The sequence below is a fragment of the Hippichthys cyanospilos genome, chromosome 2, assembly GCF_059441005.1.
Source record: "Hippichthys cyanospilos isolate Australia breed blue-spotted pipefish chromosome 2, RoL_Hcya_1.0, whole genome shotgun sequence".
NCBI lineage: Eukaryota > Metazoa > Chordata > Actinopteri > Syngnathiformes > Syngnathidae > Hippichthys > Hippichthys cyanospilos.
In genome coordinates this window covers 4,952,702-4,972,162 of record NC_142370.1, presented here as the reverse complement: position 1 = coordinate 4,972,162, position 19,461 = coordinate 4,952,702, and the positions used below count along the sequence as shown (strand labels likewise).

The window sequence follows — 19,461 nt, the reverse complement described above, 5'->3', positions numbered from 1 at the left end:
CATTTCCACTGCAAGGCTGTCACTCAAGCAACCAATGGGGTCTGCACCCAAATTTCCATTCTTTCTCTGATTGGCTTTTGGCCAGGAAATGCAAGATAGAAGTTTTTTTAATTCCTTAATTAGATTTTTTTTTGTTGTTTTTTTGTTTTTAGTAAATTCAATCTCAGCAATACTTTGTTTTACTAGCAGTGGATGTGACAGATGAAATTAAGACAAATTTGAATGAGAAGTTTTGAAAACCATCTACAAAAGTTGGCCAAGCAGTTAAAAGAAAACTGACATCAAGTTGCCGACGGACTGATGACAACAATTTTCAGCGCGAAAATAAATGGTGGACTGACGATGATGTAAGGGGGATGGGGCACAGATGACTGACGAATGTCGGACCAGCAGAAAAATGTAAGTTGCCCACCTCTGCTTACAAGATTATTCTTTTTCAACTAACACTACATGTTGAGCTGTTAGGTCTATTTTCTAAGTTTTCCAATTTTTTCGATCAAATTTTCAGCTTTATCTTTTACATTTTGAGACTATCAAAAGCAAAAGATACGCTGGGCTAGGCAGGAAGGTTTATTGTGTTTAACTGATTTGAATTACGGTACAACTCAACAAAGTAGGGGAATAAAAAAAAACAAACTGAAAAGCATGATAAACTAAAATGTATTTAATTGATCCTTCTGTTTTTCCATGTGGTGATGCTGTAAATGAGATGAGGGGCAAAGGCGAGTTATGCTACTTTTTAATTCTCCACACAAAACAGATTCTTTACAAAGCTACATTCCCTGAACCATTTTCAAGTTTTTCATCATGTTCCAGTCTTTCATCCCCTTCCGCTTTTAAAGGTACCGCGTCAGGATTAACGCCTCTCCCTTGCGGGTCATCGCCATCAATTTGATTGGAACTTTCATCAGGCTTTTGTTGATCCGTTGCGGCGTTCTCGTTTGACATCTTGTCTCTGTGAAGGAAATCCGTCATACATTAAGGTGATGTAACGCTTGTGTGTGTTTCAAGAAGCACAAAAAAAGGTTCTTTGACTTGTTTGCTTGCCTGAGTTTACTTGCAGAAAGGTTAATTCTCTGCTTCAGATCATCTCCAACGGTCACGTCTGACACTACGCACCACTGGCCGTTTGTGAAGATGACCGGCATGGAAAGGACCACGTCACCGGGCAGGTCGTAAGGACCTGCAAATTGCCCCAAAGCCAAACGCATATTGCCATCAGAGTGAGTGTGTGTGTGTGTGTGTGTTTTATATATATATATATATATATATATATATATATATATATATATATATATATATATATATATATATATATATATATATATATATATATATATATATATATATATATTAATATATATATCGTATGTTTACACGTTTCACCTGAGCACAAGACCCCCACTGAAAACATCTGACTAGTAGAGGTGCCATGCCATGCTTTGAGAAGAGTGAGGATCCCATTGGCAGTTGACATATCTGTTCCGCGACAGGTCTTTGAAACAATGGCTGCCTGCTGACAACGCACCATTTGTTGGAAGTCGCTGTCAACCCATTCTCTATACAAAACAAAAAACGTGGCTTTTATTGGGTTATATTCTTAGGTGGGCTGTTTTGGGTGTGGCTGGCCTATGGGCCAGTTTGTTTATTGAGGGGAAGGGAAGGAAGTAAAAATGAGGGTATTTAGCAGTTGAGAAAACTGATGTAAGATGTTCAATTTTTGGTGATTTAATAAAATGTATCCCTCTATCAATCTTCAGTGGGTCAAATGGATTGAGGAAAACAATGTAGTTGTTCAAAGACGAACTCAAAGCAATTAGCTCTTGCGCACCATCTGAAATTGACTTCTTCACGTCTCTCTGCTTTACACTATAAGCATACATACATTTATAAGCTTTACATGTTTTTTAATCACCATTATAATCATCTTTTAAGTTGTCCATATACCACACAGCACTCTTTCTAAAACACTCAAAACATGCAGCCTGGGTTTGATTTGCATAATGATATAATGGACAATATTGTATATCCAAATTTAATGTCAGTACAGCTCCTACCACATTTTTGCGTTGTCGCCCTGGCTGTTTTGTGTATTGAAGGTGTTTTGTTTTTTAATCACTATATCGCAGGGGTTCTCAAATTTTTGGAGTCAGGGATCCATTTTATAAAGCACATTTTCCAAGGATTGCAAACGTTTGCAAAATTCATTTAATCCAAATATAAGTGCCCTTTTTTATTCAGCAAAATATTCAATTTGACAACTGAAGTATATTTGTTACTTTTCAGCTATGCTGAAATTTAGAAAATAAATGCAAACATAACACACTGCGTCAATTTCCTCCCCAAAAGGTTGCTGCCAATTATTTCGGGAAAAACAGCCTTAGTTTTGCTGGCTTCATGGCCTTGTTAGCAAGCAACTGTAAACACAAAACACTTTTTGGCAAATTTCAAAATCATTACATTTTTAAAAATACTGTATATTAAACTGGTTGACGCTTTATTGAAGTCATGAATTCTTTCACAATTTAATATCAACTAAAATGAAATAAACAGAAATCTATACTTTTTAATTACTAACCCAATGCTCTATTCTTCCGAGATGTTACAATGGCTTTCATCTAGGTCGCGGTGTCAAACTAAAGACCCGGGGGCCAGATCCGGGCCACCATATCATTTTATGCGGCCCGTGAAATAGTGGTTTGACTTCATGTTTCCAGCTAAAATACCAACTTGCAAGTTGTCTTCAACTTGTAGAAATTTGGGAGGGGAAAAAGAAAAAAAAAACACTCTCTTTTGAACAGTTTTAACCGGTCTCCGATCTCCAAACTAGGTAAGTGTGTGACCAACACACTTAAAATTTATTTGACTTCACAGTCATTCCTGTCCTCTGACAGAAACTAGAACTACAATGCGGCCCACGATAAAAATGAGTTTGACAGACAGCGCGCTATCAATGCACGATCAACATTGGCCAGAGGCAGCGCCAAAAAAACAAAGACTAAGCCAAACAAGGCACGAATGTGTAAGCGTTCAAAGATAAACTAAATCAGTTCCATAATCAGTCCCTGCACTCGGCCCACTTTGAGAAGCACTGCTATTGATAACTGGGGCTCAAGCCAGCTTTTGGCAAAAAGTATTCTGAAGTATAACACCAATTAGAAGGAAGAAAAAATACTACTGCGAGAAAATCCGGAAAAAGTAATTGGCACAGGTTTTTCTGTCAAGCACAGGGACTCCGTAACATGTCTTGAATTTGCAGAGAAAGTTGAGGTCCTCAAAAAATCTGATGTCATTCCTCAAGAGGACAAGCTGAAGAGTATGCAAAGTACTGTGGAGACAATGGGCTGGCTCACCTATCTTGTCAACATTCTGAAAAGCGTCTACGTTCTGAAATATTGTTAATATGAATTAAGAAGTTTGTATTTGTCGTGATTTTTTAGGGAATACATGATGCTCCAGACACATCTGGACTTTGCCACCCATTAAGTTGAAGACAGAGCTTGAGAAAGATTAAAAAAATAAGTAAATAAAAAATACTAAGCAGAAATGGTAACATTAAATATGTTTAGACCTGAGGTAAGTCCTTTTTTCTGTGTTTTTTGTTGTAATCAAGTGTGTTATTCACACCAATTCAACGTTACTCATATCAGAATCGCGTGCAGGTTTTGTGATGTTAAAAAAAAATATAAGACCAATATCATTGCAAAACTTTCTTTCCACCATCTGACCTATAACCCAGTTCATTTATAAGTAAGATGTTGAATATTATAATCCTTTTAGATGATGTTGGCCTGGAAATACACCAGCCATTAATGAAAATCCACAATTTTGTCACATTCCCACATTCCCGCTCACTGTGCTTCGCCTTTCGGGCGGGGTTCTTCTACTGCCACGAGGGGGCGGAGTCACCGGCCGCATACCTGACAGCATTTTGTCATCAAGGGCTTTTTAAGCGCGGTCGGAGCAGGAGAACGACGTCAGGTTATTCCTTCGCCACTCTCTAAGAAGCCTCTGTGAAGTTCCCTCCCAGCGGTCAAATCCTGAGTTGATCTCTTTAGATTCAATTCTTGTTTGTACTTTTGTCTTTTAACCTTTTCTCCACGTTTGACCATTTTTGTTGTTACTTTGTGTTCTAGTCGTTCTCCTGCTGAGTCCGCTCCCTCATCGTCTCGCATTTTATTGGACTGAAGTAGACACTTTTGGCCCCACTTTGATTAGCACTTTGGATTTTCTTTGGTCCACACTTGTCGTGCGCCTTTTGTTTAATAAACCTTTTGCTCCTGAACTCTGGTCGAGTGTCTGATTGAGGCCTTTATTCCACTCGTGTCCCGCGGTTATTCGTGACGGCCTAAACGTCTTCTTGCATAAATATCTGCGGCAGGGAGTTTATTGCTCATTTGCTTACTGACCTGTCATATATAATCTCAAGCACTGGCAGGGAAAAGAAGGGCGGTCCTTTGATTGGTCCGTCATAATTAAAAACATGTGCCCTCTGCAGATCTACATAGAAGCTGTCTCCAACATCTCCCCACACTATGACATCTGTCACCTCTGAAGCAAAGCATAACACAGCTGTTTGGAATGTTGGCGAGAGCACGCGAAAAAATGACATGGATACCTACCAGAAGTCCTCACTTTAAGCCTATTGGCAATGGCAGCCTTTGCTTCATTCTCCAGCTGAGTTGCAACAGCAACAATGTGACGGCTGTCGATTGAGCACGCTTTCAATAGAAAGGAGCATCTGAGGTTCACGAGTGAGCCGCCGGCCACTATCACCTTCACATCCCTATTGGCCCTCGTCTCAATCAAGCGTCCATATTCAGTATACAGGTCTGCCACTGCTTTTATCTGCGGCTGTTGCTGCACATCCTTCGTATCACTGCCTTCGGGCATGCTGTCCTCCAGCAGAAGGATGATCTCAGCTTTCTGGAAAGCTTCTTCCAGATCTGTGTGAATGGTCACCTGTCCGAACATGAAGTCGGTTATAATGATATATACTTTATTACACCGTATATATGCAAAGTAATAGGAAAGGCAAGGAAAGCAGAATCTACCTGATGAAGAAGAGGCAGAGCGAGATCTTCTGTCTCCATCTTCAGCGACTGCAGTTCCTCCTCATTGCCTTCCAGATCCAGGAGATGGAGGCTGATGGGAGAGGCTTGGGACAACCCCTCAGCACAAAGCAGACTGGGGATCAGCATGTTGCAAGTTGGGTTTAGAGCGCTGGGCAAGAACAAATCAAGCTACTTACTTGTACCCAAGTTCACCAAGTTTTGTAAGTTCTTTTCCAGTCTATTTTTACCTGCTGATCCATATATGAAGGGGTTGGATGAGACTGGCACGATGCTGTGCCTCTTTGATAAGGGTGATCTTGGTCTCTAGGTTTTCTTCTGCAACACTCTGCATCAGTTCTTCAGACATGTCTGAGGTGATGTTGTAGTAGTTCTGGTATTTAGGTACAGAACATGACACGTATATTGCAAACAATGTGCTACACAACATAGTTAATGAATGGATTAAATGACCAACCTGACAGTGCTCTAAAAAGTCATCAACGCCCCCTAAGTACACCCCTTTGCCTCCTTGATGCACCAATTCTCTCCACACCAGAGGAGAATCTTCATGATTCCAGCCATTTCTCGTGCATGTGTTTTGTAGCCAATCCTAGTGCCCAGCATGTTGTCAACGAGATGCCAACGACGTAATATTCAACATCGAAAAGCAGTCAAGTTTACCTTCCATTCATCTGGGAGGATTGAGATCTTGTGAATGTAAAAATTTGGCAAAGAACACTGTAGTCTGTCGGCCAAAAGTTCTGCTTTGGCGTAATACGGACAGTCTGTTCTGCCTGTGAAAATACGTAAGAGTGTGATTATACGTACGTTAGATTGCACGGGATTATATCTAGTGGTATCAAAGAAGAAGTGAGTATACTTTCAGAGACCACATTTTCATGATGTTATTTTCTGTCGACAACGAGTGAAAAGTGTCGAGCAAGTTACTTCAGAACTGTAATGCATTATTTATTACTTATTATTGTCATTGCAAAGTAATTAATTACATTATAATATTACTGTATTTGAAATGTAAGGTATTATGCTACTATTGCTTTACTTATACATTACTCTCACCAACATACCTGGAAATGTGGATTTGACATTCTAAATGTAGCTCATGCTCATTACGCATCCAGTTGAATGACCATAAACTAAACTTAAGTAAATGTACATGCTCAAAATGACCCCAAAATAAATATTATTGATCCCTTGAACTTGTAAATGATGCCCAGATTGCTTGAAAATTTGAAAGGTCCAAATAAACGACCTAAACAAAGTTCTCTCCATGCCAACAATACATCAGCGCCAACTTAGTTATGTTATTAACTGCTTCAATTAATATGATACATTTAAAGGGGTTAGCAGTTGTTTTTTTTTTTTTTTTTTTTTTTTTTGGGGGGGGGTACACTATATATAATGTATTGTAACCTGTGTTACTGTCATTTGTACCGAGTAAAACACTACTATTTTTTGTGTAATGCCTTACACTACCGCGTTAAAGCAAAAGGTAATGCATTACAGTAAATACATTACTTTTGTAATGAATTCCATTAATCACATTACTTTTGTAATGCATTACTTCCAACACTGATAATAGCACATGAACATAATGTAGTTAGAACATTTCTAATATATTGACTTTTAACTGCAGAAATAATGTTAGTGTCCCTTAACGATAGGCTTCTATTTTAACAAATGCATTTGATGACCCATAGTCAATTAGATAAAAAACCACTAGAATAAATGAACGTGTGTGGTAAACAACATTAATCAATTTACCAGCCAGCACAAACTTGGCCATTTTGTCAGAGCTGCAAAGACTGCACCGCAACACAACGTACAACGAAATGGCGTTCTCCCATGGTCAATAACATCTGTAGAATTTTAATCCCGTCCTTTTGTTGTCAGTTGCTATGTGACGGAATGTTCAACAGTGTTTGAGTCTGGAAGAAACACCATACAGCGGGTGATAAAAAATACGTTTACGCTTGGATCGTGAGAGTAGCTATAAAATGAATTAGAATTATCCAATAAGCTTAATATTTTATTTTTTGATAAAAGAATGGCTTTTTCGACAAGGTTCTATCTTTTTATTTTTTATTACGTCAAGACGAGGACGTGGTCGTGTTTCCAGAGGGACTAATAAAACGGCGCACACATTACCTCGGTGCAGAATATTATAACGTGAGTTAATAAACCATAGTATTTATATATTAAAAAAAAATCACTGAACGACGTAACTGAAAGATAAAGGCAGTGTCGCGGTTGGATTATTTATCGCAAACGTGTGATTAGTTGCAAGGTTTTTGTTCGTTGCCTCACTTTTTAGAACCATCCGACACGAACTCTGAATCACATAGCCAGGCAAAATATGTTTGATCGGCAATTACACAGTGTCTTATTTATTTGAACGCACTCACCTTCTTAGTGGAGATTGTCACTTGGTTACATAAGAGATCGTGATGAGGCGGTCTATGTGCTCTTCCTTAGTCAAACACTGCACGTCCATAGCGGCGCTTTCAGGGAAGAACTCACGTTCCTCCAAACAAAAATTGTCAGGCATTTGTTGGCAAATCAATCCATGGCGAGTTACAAGAGGAACGAGTTCTATGAGGTCCCATTCGCAGTTTTCTAGTTTGGGACCAGAGGAAATCAGGATAGTTTCTACCCCTGTGGCGGGGTCCTTAATTCAGGATGGGATCCAGCACCATTCGGGCCAGAGACAGAAGAGGTCCCTTTTTGATGAGCACCTGCAACACTGCACCTCTCCATCAGATGTGCTTGACCTGAACCGACAGTATCCGCCCACCCCTCGACAAATGACCAACTCCCTCACACACATGTGGGCCAGCATTAAGAAGATGTCGGATGAGCAGAGGCTTTATGAACTGAAGCTTATGTCCGAGCATCCTGTATTTGATAAGCTACTGGCAAAGGTCATGACCAATGTAGGGTCCATGCAAAATGAAAACTTGGCATCCACTCTGCTGGCTATGGTGAATCTAGGTGTGTCCCAAAGGAGCCGTGTTGTCCAGCTGTATCTCCGTGCCTGCCAGGTAGACAAACCTGCTCACAAACATGCTCACTTTTTTTCAAATTCTCCTTTATTCCCTTTCATAATTGACTTGTTGTTGCTTACCGACAGGAGAAGTTGAATGACTTTGATGAGAAGAGTCTGTCCGTTTTGGCCTCCTGTCTAGAACGTATGGAGAGCACCCCTAATGTTGATGCACTAAAACACGGCTTGAGGTAGGGTGTGAGTGTGGTTTGAGTTTAAACATTATTTTGCAGTTTCAGCTCTTCTTTTCAAGGTCATGTCTCATTTTTGTATGTTCTTTTTTTTCCTGCTCCAGACTGGTTCTAGAGGCGCATATTCCAAGGATAAAGAATGTCGTTGCACTCCAGATCATGATGCGTTTCTTGGGAAAAGAAATGTCACTTGATCTCAAACGGAAACTTGAGGTACAGTCACTCTGCTGCTACCTTGAGATCAAAAACCAAACGTACATTTTTTTGTCATTGACTTATGAAATACATTGGTTTCTTTCAGTTTTTAATCAATTACCTCCAAAAGAGGTTTTCATTGTGATTTGTTTGTCTTTACGATGAGGCGAAATAGGACCGTATACAAATGAATTTTTTGCGCCTGAGTACCAATGGAGTTTAAAAAAACGATCACAATCTAATCATAAGATGGCGCAAATATCTACAGTATTTGCTTAACTTGTGTAGTATTGCATAGTGTATTATTTATGGCCTGTTTATGTAATACATTGACTCCCCATATACTCCCAGTTTGACACCCACACTTTCTCATATTCACTGTTTTTTTTTTTTTTTTTTTTTTTTTTATGGAACATGCATATGGAATTTTATCAGTTAAAAAAAATGATATATATTATTTTGAGTTTTTTTTTTTTTTTTGTGTTCCTCATGCATTTGAATTGGTGCTACTTATATGAAGGCTTTCGCAATTCGTAATCCAGCTCAGTCCCTATCCTCTGCTAATAGCAGGGTTGTACTGAATCAACAAAAGTATTCTGAAGCATTTTGGTTAGATTTAGCAATCTTTGCCATACTCCAAACAAACAGGGATTGTGAGTTTGATCAGATTTATTTATTTATTTATTTTTTAGTGCAGTAAGTGTGCCAGTAACTTCTTTCATCACATTCATTCATACAACTATTAATATAATTATTAAAATCATAATTACTAACATTATTATATTCTATTATTACTAATAATATTATTTTCATTCAACGGCAAAAGGCAAATGTGTGAAATTAACTTTCATGTGTCAAAAAACAAAGCATTGAACTTTCAAACCATTTTACTGTTGCACCATTCGTTTCAGCATTTGCTCGTCTGGTTTCCACCCCCCAACACGATGTTATTCGATATACAATGAAGAAATGAGTCTAAAAGTATCATAATTTCATCGTTTTAATAACACACACCATGTATTATAATTGGACAGCCCTGTAAGCACTAAAGCCAGAGGTAGACTTATACTCGCCGTTTGTATAATTCGCTCGAATTGGAGTGAAAAAGGTGGGGTTGACTCTTTCACGGTACTGTACCTTTGTCTCCCTTCTATTTTTAGCAGCAAACATTAACTGTATTCAATTGAACTTTCAGCGAAAGGTCTTGTCAATGACAGAAAAATTGACCCTTCCCAGCACACAGTCCATGATCTCCACCATGGTCAAGATGGGCTTCTATTCCAAACCACTGCTGGATATCTGCAGTCAGAGAATCACAGGTACGATGAAGTGTGAACATGACTTTAGAATTCAAAGGAACACATGTTATTAAGACAACATTGAACTTGTCACTTTTGACCGACCTGCTGTCCTCACACACGATCTACGCAGAACACCTTCATGAGATCCCGTTCAACCGACTGTTAACGGTGCTCCATTCATGTCGGGAGCTGCACTACAGAGACTTGACTCTGCTCACTGGCATCTCCGACTACATTGCTTCCACATTAGACATATGGAGCCAAAAGGAGGTAATGCCACTTTGGATGATTTGTGACATTATCAAGTTTGTACTGTTACTGCACGAGGTTCATTTATTTTTGTCTTTTGAGTTAGGTGTCGTACACCGACTCGTTTCAGTGTTTTTCGACCGCTTGAGTAGACTTTGTGGGGAAAGTCTGTTAAGAAGGACTTGCTAAAAAAAAAAAAAAAAAAATCTTTATGAACTGTGAGGTCACCCACCGTTTGTAATTCTCATTCAGCTTGTAGTGAAACTCACAAAGTTAAATACAGTTGTGTTCAAGATAATAGTCTTTACAAATGTGAATAAATGTCAACAGTTCTCAAATAAGTGATACTTTAATGCAGGGGTTCTCAAACTTTTTGGAGTGGGAATTTGCTTTCCAAAAAGGGGTGCCCCAAATTTTCTAAGGACCCTCATTGCAAATGTTTGCAGAAACAGAACAAAACAAAATCTCATTCAAGTCAAACATAAGTAGCCTTTTCATTCACCAACATATTCAATTTGACACAAAGTATATAATGTAACTTTTTAGAAACCACGCACACACACACACACACACACACACACACACACAGAATATATATGTATTTTTTTTATTTTGTAAAAATCTTTATTCCATGCATATTATTTAAGACAAATATTACTGCAGTACTGTACATATATTTACTTAAATCTTAAATGATTAAACCTTATACACTAACTGAACAGTAGCTACCACTTTCCATCTTTTGAACTCTCGCAAACTGCTGCCCAGACATGGAATTAAAGTGAAGCCTCTTATATCATAACAATACACTTGAAATTTCAATTTATTACAAAAGAAATCTGGGTAAAAGTCAGATTTCCAAAGCTGTGCATTTCTTCCATGCTGTCCATGTAGGCACACAGACGGGTGTGTGCGTTTGCTATCGGCATGCCTACTAGTCACGTGATCGGCTCCTAGAGACCAAGCTGTCAATCAATGTGCTTACTGGCACGTTCGTATCGTGTGCGTGTGTGCTGAGCTGAACGCGCACGGGCGGCTCCAGGAGAGACACAGGAGAGACGAAAGCAAGCTTTTGGATCCTCTTGCCACTTGAACACAAACAACTCAGGGACTCTGCACATTTTATTTCAAAACAAGAACATTGCAATCAGTAATGGCATTTAATATTTCACAGAAAATCAAGAGATGTAATGTCAAAAAAATAGCAGCGTTGACATGCAGTATGTTTTTGCAAACTCAAAAGTATACCATACTAAGAAATTCTAAAAAAATTCAACTTTGCTGACTACCCTGTCTAACCATGGTTTCTTATAATTGCTTTGCATCCATCTGTGGTGCTGAGAGTTGACCAACTTCTGGTAATGGTCAACACTCAACAGGTATTGCTGCCAATTGCTGGTCAATTATACTACGTCCCACAATTACTCGGCGTTTCTTGGTTTTGCCAGATGAAAAGTTTATTGATTTGTCTTTGGGTCTATGAAATCATGTTCTGGGCATTGTGCTGGCCACACCATTAGATGGATTCTATTTGTCTTGAACCACGATTTTGCTCACTTGCTGGGGTGTGTTCGTCGTCATTGTCTTGTTGAAACATCCACATCAACGGCATTTCCTTCTACAGCATTGGCAACAAGACGTCTTCCAATGTCCCGATGTGCTCAAACTGATCCAAGATCTCTTAGTCCACGGTAAATAGGACCAACATTGTAGTCCGAAAACATCCCCAAATCATGATGCTTCCACCACCATTCTCAATGGTTTTCACTGGGTCCTGGGGCTTGAATTCTGTGTTTGCTGGACGCCTGACTACCTGTTTGTGACTCTTGGGCCCAAACAGATCAGTCCCCAAAATATTACACCGTTTCTTTTCAGGCCAGTCAGTGTGTTCTTTGGCAAATTTGTCAAGGCTAAAGCACATGTCTTTTTTTAACAAAGGGACTTTGCTGATAGATTGGCTTCACATAGACGTCTTCTCGTTGTAACTGTGCTCACAGGCAAGTTTAGATCTTCTTTGATCCTCTTGGAGCTCATTGACTGAGCCATTGCCAGTTTGGTTAGTGTCCGATCCATTTGAGAAGGTATTTTTCTTCTTCTTTGTCGTTCTGGTTTTGCTGCCATCTTAAAGCATTTGATATCATTTTAGCTTAACGGCCTAAGATTTTCGGCACTTCTTTGTAGATTGTCCCCTCCTATCCATTTCTTAAGAAAAATGCTCTTTATCAAAACAGTCCCCGGAATGACCCATTTTCCTTGTTTTTTCAAGACAAATGCACAGCCGGCATATGCAACGTCAGTTGCCTTCGTCCTCAAATAAGAAGCACTTGATGTAACACCTTTTTAATTCACAGTGTCAACGCCTTTCCTAATTGAACTCACCACTGCTACTTTATTGAACTCACTCCTTTTAGTTAATCATTGAAGTTCACAGAATCAAAAGCATGCACGGCAGGTCTGTTGGTTTTCTCTACCTTCGCTAAACCCTCCAGAAAGTACTTTCCGTATAGAGGTTGAAATTTGAACAAAAACACTGATTTATCTTGTGACTGCTTTTACTTTTGAACACAACACCACAAGTGTGACAGTTGAAGTGCAAGCGAGCAAAGGTTAAAGCTTAAATTCATAACGTATCACAAAAATCCTCCAGCGAATCAATTGTATCGCTGCAGAATATTAGTACCCTATAGTACACCCATGCAGGTGAAAAGTGATTGTGATGCAGGCAGGCATCATTGTAAAAAACACAGAAGAGTGATTTATCTTGCGACTGTTGAGGGATTGCCATTGTTTTGAACATAAACCTAAATTGTCAGTTAGGTTTGGCTCATTTGATTACTCCGTAAAAAATAATAATAGTAACAATTTTCAAGGTCGTTTTCAAAACAGTCTCATTTTCCTTCACTTGTTTCACTTTGCTCCAGGTTCTCCTGTTCCTGTCTGCGTTTGAAAGCCTTGCGTTTTGTCCTACTGCATTGTTGGCGGCATTTGCCAAAAGAGTCATCATCAACCCGGACACTCTGACGCTTCAAGACCTCCTCTGTGTCCTCAATGTGTACTCGTCGCTCAACCATTGTTTGCAGCAGGACAGAGAGCAGTATGTTCTTCAATGCATTTTGATTTTTCACCTAGATTAACATGACATTACACGACAACATGTGAAAAAAAAATCTGTTTACTGGTTTAACAAAGTTGGTGTTCTGGTTTCTGCCCATATGTTGCCCCAGGTTTCTGCAGAGTCTCAGCAAGACTCTGGACTTCTACCTGCCCAGGATGTGTAGTTATGAACTGTTGAAGGCCTGTTATTGCCTGTGCCTTCTTGGCCACTTTCAATCCCTGCCACTGGAGAAACTCCTACATTGTACAACCCTGGAGAATGGGAGCGGGAGAGGTTTGGGATACAGTTGTTAAGAAGAAATAATAAATATAATCATAAAAATAAGTAAATAAAACATCCGACTTTCTTTGACTGCAGTGAAGCATCTCAGGAGACAGGAGCAAATGTTTCAAACGGTGCACCTGTGCCTCCAGCTAGACCAGCCTGTCCTCCCTCAGCCACTAAGTGTTCCTGCATATATGTTGGGAGAAATGCCATCCAGTGGTCCGCCGGTCAATCAGCTCCTCTCGCAACTCCTGGAAAGGGTGTTGTCTGCCCATGAAGATGTAGCGCTACAGGAAAGGGTGGTGGTGGCAAACTTCTACTTCATAGGCAAGAAAAGAGTTATCACCGCAGATCTCGAAACAGTCCAATTTTCTCCACGTATATGTGTTTTTGACTAACATTAATTCAATGCGAACTAAGTAATATGTCATTTACAAGGCTTAAAGTGATTAAATATTACCCTCATTCGATATAGTATGCATCCGTTAGGATGTGCGTACGAACACAGCAAAAATGCACTCATCAATCATAGCCGCGTAATTGCCTCTTTGTTGTCAACAACGAGGCTGCGTGGGTGTCAGGTAGTGATGATGACTTTTAGGGCCGTTAGACAAATTCATCTTCAGCAGCGTCAGAAATAAAGCATTGAAACGTCAAATCATTTTGTTGTTGCAACATTAGTTTCAGCATTTGCGTCTACGCGCATGCGTACACTGCCTCACAATCTTGTCGTGTTTCCGCCCCCACCCCTCCATAGCCACAACAGTATGTTACTCAATATACAATTTAAAGATCCCTCTAAAAGTACTGTAATTTAGTCATTTTAATAACACACGCCGCATGTTTTAGTTGGACAGCCATGGTCTATGTAACCACCAAAGTCAGGTGCAGACTTTTACTGCATATTCAAATTTTTGTAAAATTCACCCAAATTGCAGTAAAAAGGGGCGGTCGACTTGTACTCTGAGAAATACAGTACTTAGAAACATCATTCCGTCTTGAAAAACAATGACTTTTTTTTCTTTCATTTAACTGTTAGATGGCGTGATAAGCAAACCCGTGGCAAACCAAACCACTAAAGAAACACAAAGGTAAGACACTGTGAGCAATCATCCATTTATCTTTTGCTTATTCTGGCTTGGGTGGCTGGGGCAGGAGATTCAATAGCGAGGCCCAGATGTCCCCCTATTTGCCACTTGCTGTTCCAACAAATCTTTTTAGAATTGATTATTGATTATCAATTAAAAGCGTTTGTCTGTTTTCTAGAATGGCAGTTCTTTGTGCACCTTCTTCTTCTTTCTGCTTTGGTACATCTCACCCCCGAGGTCCGCTGGCTCTCAAGCTTCGCCATCTAAAACTGTTGGGGTATATTCCAATTTTGGTAAGATTCTTTTCTTCTTCTGTAGTCATAATGAGAAGAGAGTTTTTTTTTTTTTTTTTGCTTAGAAACACCTTCACCATCCTCTTCACTCCCCAGATAACAGAACAAGAGCTGAAGTCCAAAGAGAAGGCAGCACAACTCCTTACAGCCCAAATCTTTCCGGAATCAGCATATGAGGATTAGTGCCATCTCGCAAAAAATGAAGGTTTGAAACGTCAAAGCGGATGATTGGCTCCCAATATGCTCCCGAGTGTTGTACAGCATTTGTACGAAGACCAATTCCAAGTTGGAATGCTAACAAAATACAATGCAGACCTTGGTCTACGCTACGGAGCAACTGAAGTTGTGCATCGAACAAGAATTGGAAAGAATTCCACCAACAAAGCATCAACAATTGATGTACTCAGTTACTAAATGTTTATTGGTTGTTGTTTTAGGAAAAAATGTGATATAACAAACAGGTTTTTTGAATGTGGTGCGGAAATCAAAATCAAAATGAGTAAATATTGTCAACAATAATCACTTTGAACATGTCCTTGTTTGTTAACTTGATTGAATTGAACATTGGTTGAAAGGGATTAGCAAATAATTCCTTAGATTTGTGTTTGGTAATGAATCCATGAAATGCAGAAAAACTCCTCTACAGCAAAACCTGCATGCGCAAAAAATACCCACCAGTGTGAAATAAAATCCATGCATTAAAGACTCTCCCTGTTTCTTACTTCCTCATACAAGGAAAAATCCGCTTTGTTGCATAATACGAAATGTTTTTTTCCGCGTTTGCGTCACACTGAATTTCACTACAGCGAAAAGAAGTCTGTGGCAAAAGTCTAGCTTGGTTTATAGTTGACACGCCGGCATGCGTTTTGCAGCACTTTATACTTACGTCGTCTTTCCCCAGATGATATTCTCCCATACTATAAGTGGCAGTAAATGGTAAATAGTGATAATAATGGTAAAAAATCATAAAAATGAAAGATGGATGAAGCAAAGTGAAAGACATTATGCAAGAAATTGATTTAAGTATGAAAATGAATGCTTATTGTAGATCTGGCAATTTCTTCCTTTTTTTCAATGTTGGATGGTTTTGTTTTTAACTTCAGTCAGATTGTAGATTCCACAACACGTTTTCTATGTTTACGTTCGAGACTTGAATTTGCTACGTTGAAAAGTCCCCTATTGTGAAAAATTTCTGGCTGCAAACGATTCCGTTGTAGAGGAGTTTTACTGTCGATCAAAAATAATAAGCTGTCAACGAACATTTTGCTGATTTGTGTACCAGTTTATGGAGTACGTTTTAGTGAGTTAATAAACCAAATACGTATGTGATATATGCTGACGGTTATTGTTTGCACTAGAGCCAGTAAAACATGGTCCCGCAGTACGTTTCAACAAATGGCGTGCGAGGCAACAGTTTTGAGGCAGCCACCTTTGCATAAATCCAGGAAACTTGTGGTTCAAAGAGGAAACTTTGCATGCTGTGTTCTCTTGAACTGATTTTGGTACATAAAACATATTCCTTCTTACTCTGTACTCAGAAAGCCTAATTGCTCATTTGGTTTCAAAAGAAACAAAAATGCTCAAAATATGGTCACGTGTAATTTAAAGTAGGACTTGAGATCAATTCATTTTTAAAGGTTTGTAAAAACATTTTGTGGTGAGAGGAATGGTGGGCCTGTGAAATTGCGGTCACAAACCCTAAAGACATCTCCAAAATGTGTGTGTGTGTGTGTGTGTGTTTTTAATACCACCTGTTTCAACCACAGGGGTCTTTCTACTACAGATGTATGAATGGGTGTAAGCAGTAAGTTTTTTGTTTTTGTTTTTTTTTAAGGTTTCGCACAATCAGTTGGAGCTTCTGCAACTCAAAAGAAATGAATGAGTGAAACGATAAAACTTGAGTCGACTTCAGAGCAAGTACTGCTGTCGAGCTCTCTCACGCTGGCTGGCGACTGGGTTTTGTGTTAATGTAGTCATTCTGGAAATTTGCCTGCCTTGCATTGACCTGCAATCACGTCAAAAGAGAAATGCATTCAACTGCATCCAAGGCTCACATGCTAGATACTGTTGGGGACAAAACAATAATGGGATGTGGCCATTAGACAAGAAAATAGATTCCGTTCTGCTTTTTTGCTTTTGTTTTTCATTCGGATCCAGACGCTGTCTCTCAGTCGCTCTTTCTATCTCTAAAGTGTTGTAGCTTGTCTTAAAATTGTACATATTCTCGTTTACATGTGTCTTACCCTGTTGATCACCGCAATAATGGTGACGGTGATGCTGTAGATGCAGAGAATGCTAAGCACAGGGATCCAAATCCACAGGTGACCATTGCCTTCTTTGGTTTTCCCCCTGCTGCATTTGTCACCTAAGAAAACATTTTGAATATGAGTAAGGGGCAAGGGTTCTCAGAGTCAGGGATACCTTTTAGAAAGCAAATTTTCCAAGGACCGCCATTGCAAATGTTTGCAGAAAAACAAATCATCTAAACCCTCAAGTGGCCTTTTTATTCACCAACAGATTCAATTTGACAACATGCAGATTTCTTACTTGTCAGCGAAATTGAAGTTTAGAAGTTATTTATTAGTGCTTCATTATCACTGCCCTTATTGCCCTATTAGTTGTTTTTTTGCCTACTTTATTATTATGTCTTGTGTGGAATGTGAATCTGCTTTGGGAAGTGAACAGAATAAGAATTTCATTGTGTTAGTGTTACTATGCATATAACAATAAAACTCTTGAATGTGGACTCTCCTTGCAGCAAACCCGTTGAATTTCCCCCTAACAGGTGGCCGTCAATTATTTTGTCAAGAAAGGCATAGAAAATAAAATGCTGCTTTAGCTTTTCTGGGTTTGCCTCCTTGTTAGCGAGCAATTGTAGACACATAACGCATTTTGACAAATGATTGCCTTTTTAACAATATATTAAACCTGGTCGAATTGATTGCTTTATTGAAGCGTCATGAATACTTTCACAATCTAATATGAAATTTAGCAAAAATTCTTTCACGGACCCTACTTTGAGAACCACTGCAGATGTCTTCTTGATGCCGCTTAGCTTACCCTCGACATGCACGAGTATCCCCACAGGACTGGTTTCTGTCTTGAAGGGGGGCGGGAAGGTGACCATGCCCTCACACCTGTAGAAGCCCCCATTTTTGGCCATCTCTCCAGTGAGAACAAAGCTGACAGATTTGTTGAGCTCATGCAGCACCAAGTCAGTGCTGGGATTTGATTCACAGTCCAACTTGCCTTTGGTGTAGTTGCACTCTAGGTTGTGAATCTCTCGATTATCTTTTAGAAGCGTAAATGTCAGGTCCTCACCATCCATCGTCGGACACGGGATAGAGACTGCGGCCGGGCCGTGCATGCACACGGCCTCTAGTTCATCTGATGAGGAAAATGCCATTCTGAGATTTGCAACCTCGTACATTGCATGATTGGAAAGAGTATTTCCATTATGTATATTTCTTTGTTAACATGAGAGCCAGCGCAATACTTACATTTGCAGGCACCCTTGTTCTGCGTTGGGCAGGCTAGAGAAAACCGGTACGCCAAGAGGATCAGAATCACGCAGGCCCTCATTTTCAACTCAAGCAGTGGGGATAGTTTGCCTTGTATCGTTCCCTCAACTAGCAATGACAGTTTGACTTCAAGACATCCTGTGAGCGCAAACACCTCCTTAAGTTTCCTCTCTACGTCTGTGACCTGTGACCGACGTCATGAGCACGCGCAAGCATGTAAGGTAGAGGACTTCGCGGGCATACAATGTTTTTGTTTTTATGAAAGTCTGGCGCCTTACTGGAAATCGTACTGTCTAATTCAGGGGTGTCAAACCTATTTTTAATCATGGGCCGCATCCCAGTTATAGTTTCTGTCAGAAGGCCATTGAGATTGTGGTCAAATAAATTCTACAGTAAGTGATCGTCACGTATTGACACATTTTGAAATCAGAGGCTGATTGTGTAAAAGTTGAAGAAGTCGTGCAAATTTGGTATTAGCAAGACATTTGAAGTCCTAATTAGCATTTCACGGGCTGGATCTGGCCCCAGACCTTGAGTTTGACACCTGCGCTCAACGCTGTGATATACAATATTTTCAAAACAATTTTGAATGCTGTCACCTGCGGGTACATTAAATTATGTGGCGGCCGTATCTGGCACCTGGGCCTCGAGTTTGACACGTGGTCTAATTAGCGCATGTTCCCAAAGCAATAGTCATATTTTGTAAAGATGAAAACGTGTTCTTTGTGTCTCTCTGAAAGAACCGAAGCTGTATTTTCAATAGCTACTGTATTAAATATGAATGTTCTCAAATTGAAAATGTGCTTCCATTTCATTAGAAGTTTTATAGTTTAATACCTACTTTTGACCCCCAGTCTATTTTGCATTTGATTGTTGCTTTGTTTCTTGCTCATGTATTTCATTTGTTGTTTGTGTGTCTTGTTTGATGTTTATCTCTATATTTGAACTTTTGACAGAGAAGTAGGACATACTAAATTGTCCTTAGGTGTGATTGGGTGCTCATCTCTTGTGTGCCCTGCAATTGGCTGGCAACCAGTTCAGGGTGTCCCCCACCTACTGGGATAGGCACCAGCAAGCTTCTGAGGATAAGCGGTTCTAGAACCTGGATGGATGGTTAGATGGACATTGA

General features: G+C 39.6%; 3 protein-coding genes across 6 annotated transcripts in view; 1 reads left to right on the top strand and 2 right to left on the bottom strand.

Moving 5' to 3' along the window:
• Positions 1-725: 725 nt before the first annotated feature.
• On the bottom strand, positions 726-6,978 carry mdh1b (malate dehydrogenase 1B, NAD (soluble)). Of its 2 annotated transcripts, none has more exons than XM_088408169.1 (10): positions 6,837-6,978; positions 5,736-5,848; positions 5,530-5,664; positions 5,303-5,445; positions 5,055-5,223; positions 4,623-4,962; positions 4,410-4,551; positions 1,387-1,559; positions 1,048-1,183; positions 726-955 (listed from the first exon to the last, which is right to left on the bottom strand). In XM_088408169.1, exons 1-10 carry the CDS (start codon positions 6,856-6,858, stop codon positions 766-768), a joined length of 1,563 nt encoding a protein of 520 aa, XP_088264295.1. In that variant the 5' UTR covers positions 6,859-6,978; the 3' UTR covers positions 726-765. The 2 variants fall into 2 exon arrangements, with proteins under 2 accessions (XP_088264295.1, XP_088264296.1); XM_088408170.1 differs by having other exon boundaries at positions 5,055-5,187.
• Positions 6,979-7,209: 231 nt separating this feature from the next.
• Positions 7,210-15,514, top strand: fastkd2 (FASTK mitochondrial RNA regulator 2). Its single transcript, XM_088404712.1, has 11 exons — positions 7,210-8,113; positions 8,203-8,306; positions 8,411-8,519; positions 9,697-9,820; positions 9,933-10,072; positions 12,973-13,145; positions 13,276-13,439; positions 13,524-13,757; positions 14,470-14,521; positions 14,697-14,811; positions 14,908-15,514. Exons 1-11 carry the CDS (start codon positions 7,520-7,522, stop codon positions 14,992-14,994), a joined length of 1,896 nt encoding a protein of 631 aa, XP_088260838.1. The 5' UTR covers positions 7,210-7,519; the 3' UTR covers positions 14,995-15,514.
• Positions 15,221-19,461, bottom strand: part of LOC148426952 (uncharacterized) — a 23,763-nt gene continuing 19,522 nt past the window's right edge. For 2 of the 3 annotated variants that reach the window (XM_088404731.1, XM_088404725.1), the window contains 4 exons: positions 18,312-18,470; positions 17,872-18,198; positions 17,055-17,176; positions 15,221-16,816 (listed from right to left, as the gene is read on the bottom strand). In XM_088404731.1, the coding sequence (XP_088260857.1) occupies positions 16,748-16,816; positions 17,055-17,176; positions 17,872-18,198; positions 18,312-18,393 (600 nt within the window). In that variant the 5' untranslated portion in view covers positions 18,394-18,470 and the 3' untranslated portion in view covers positions 15,221-16,747. The remainder of the gene's footprint in view (positions 16,817-17,054; positions 17,177-17,871; positions 18,199-18,311; positions 18,471-19,461) is intronic. The other variant, XM_088404741.1, reaches the window with a different exon arrangement.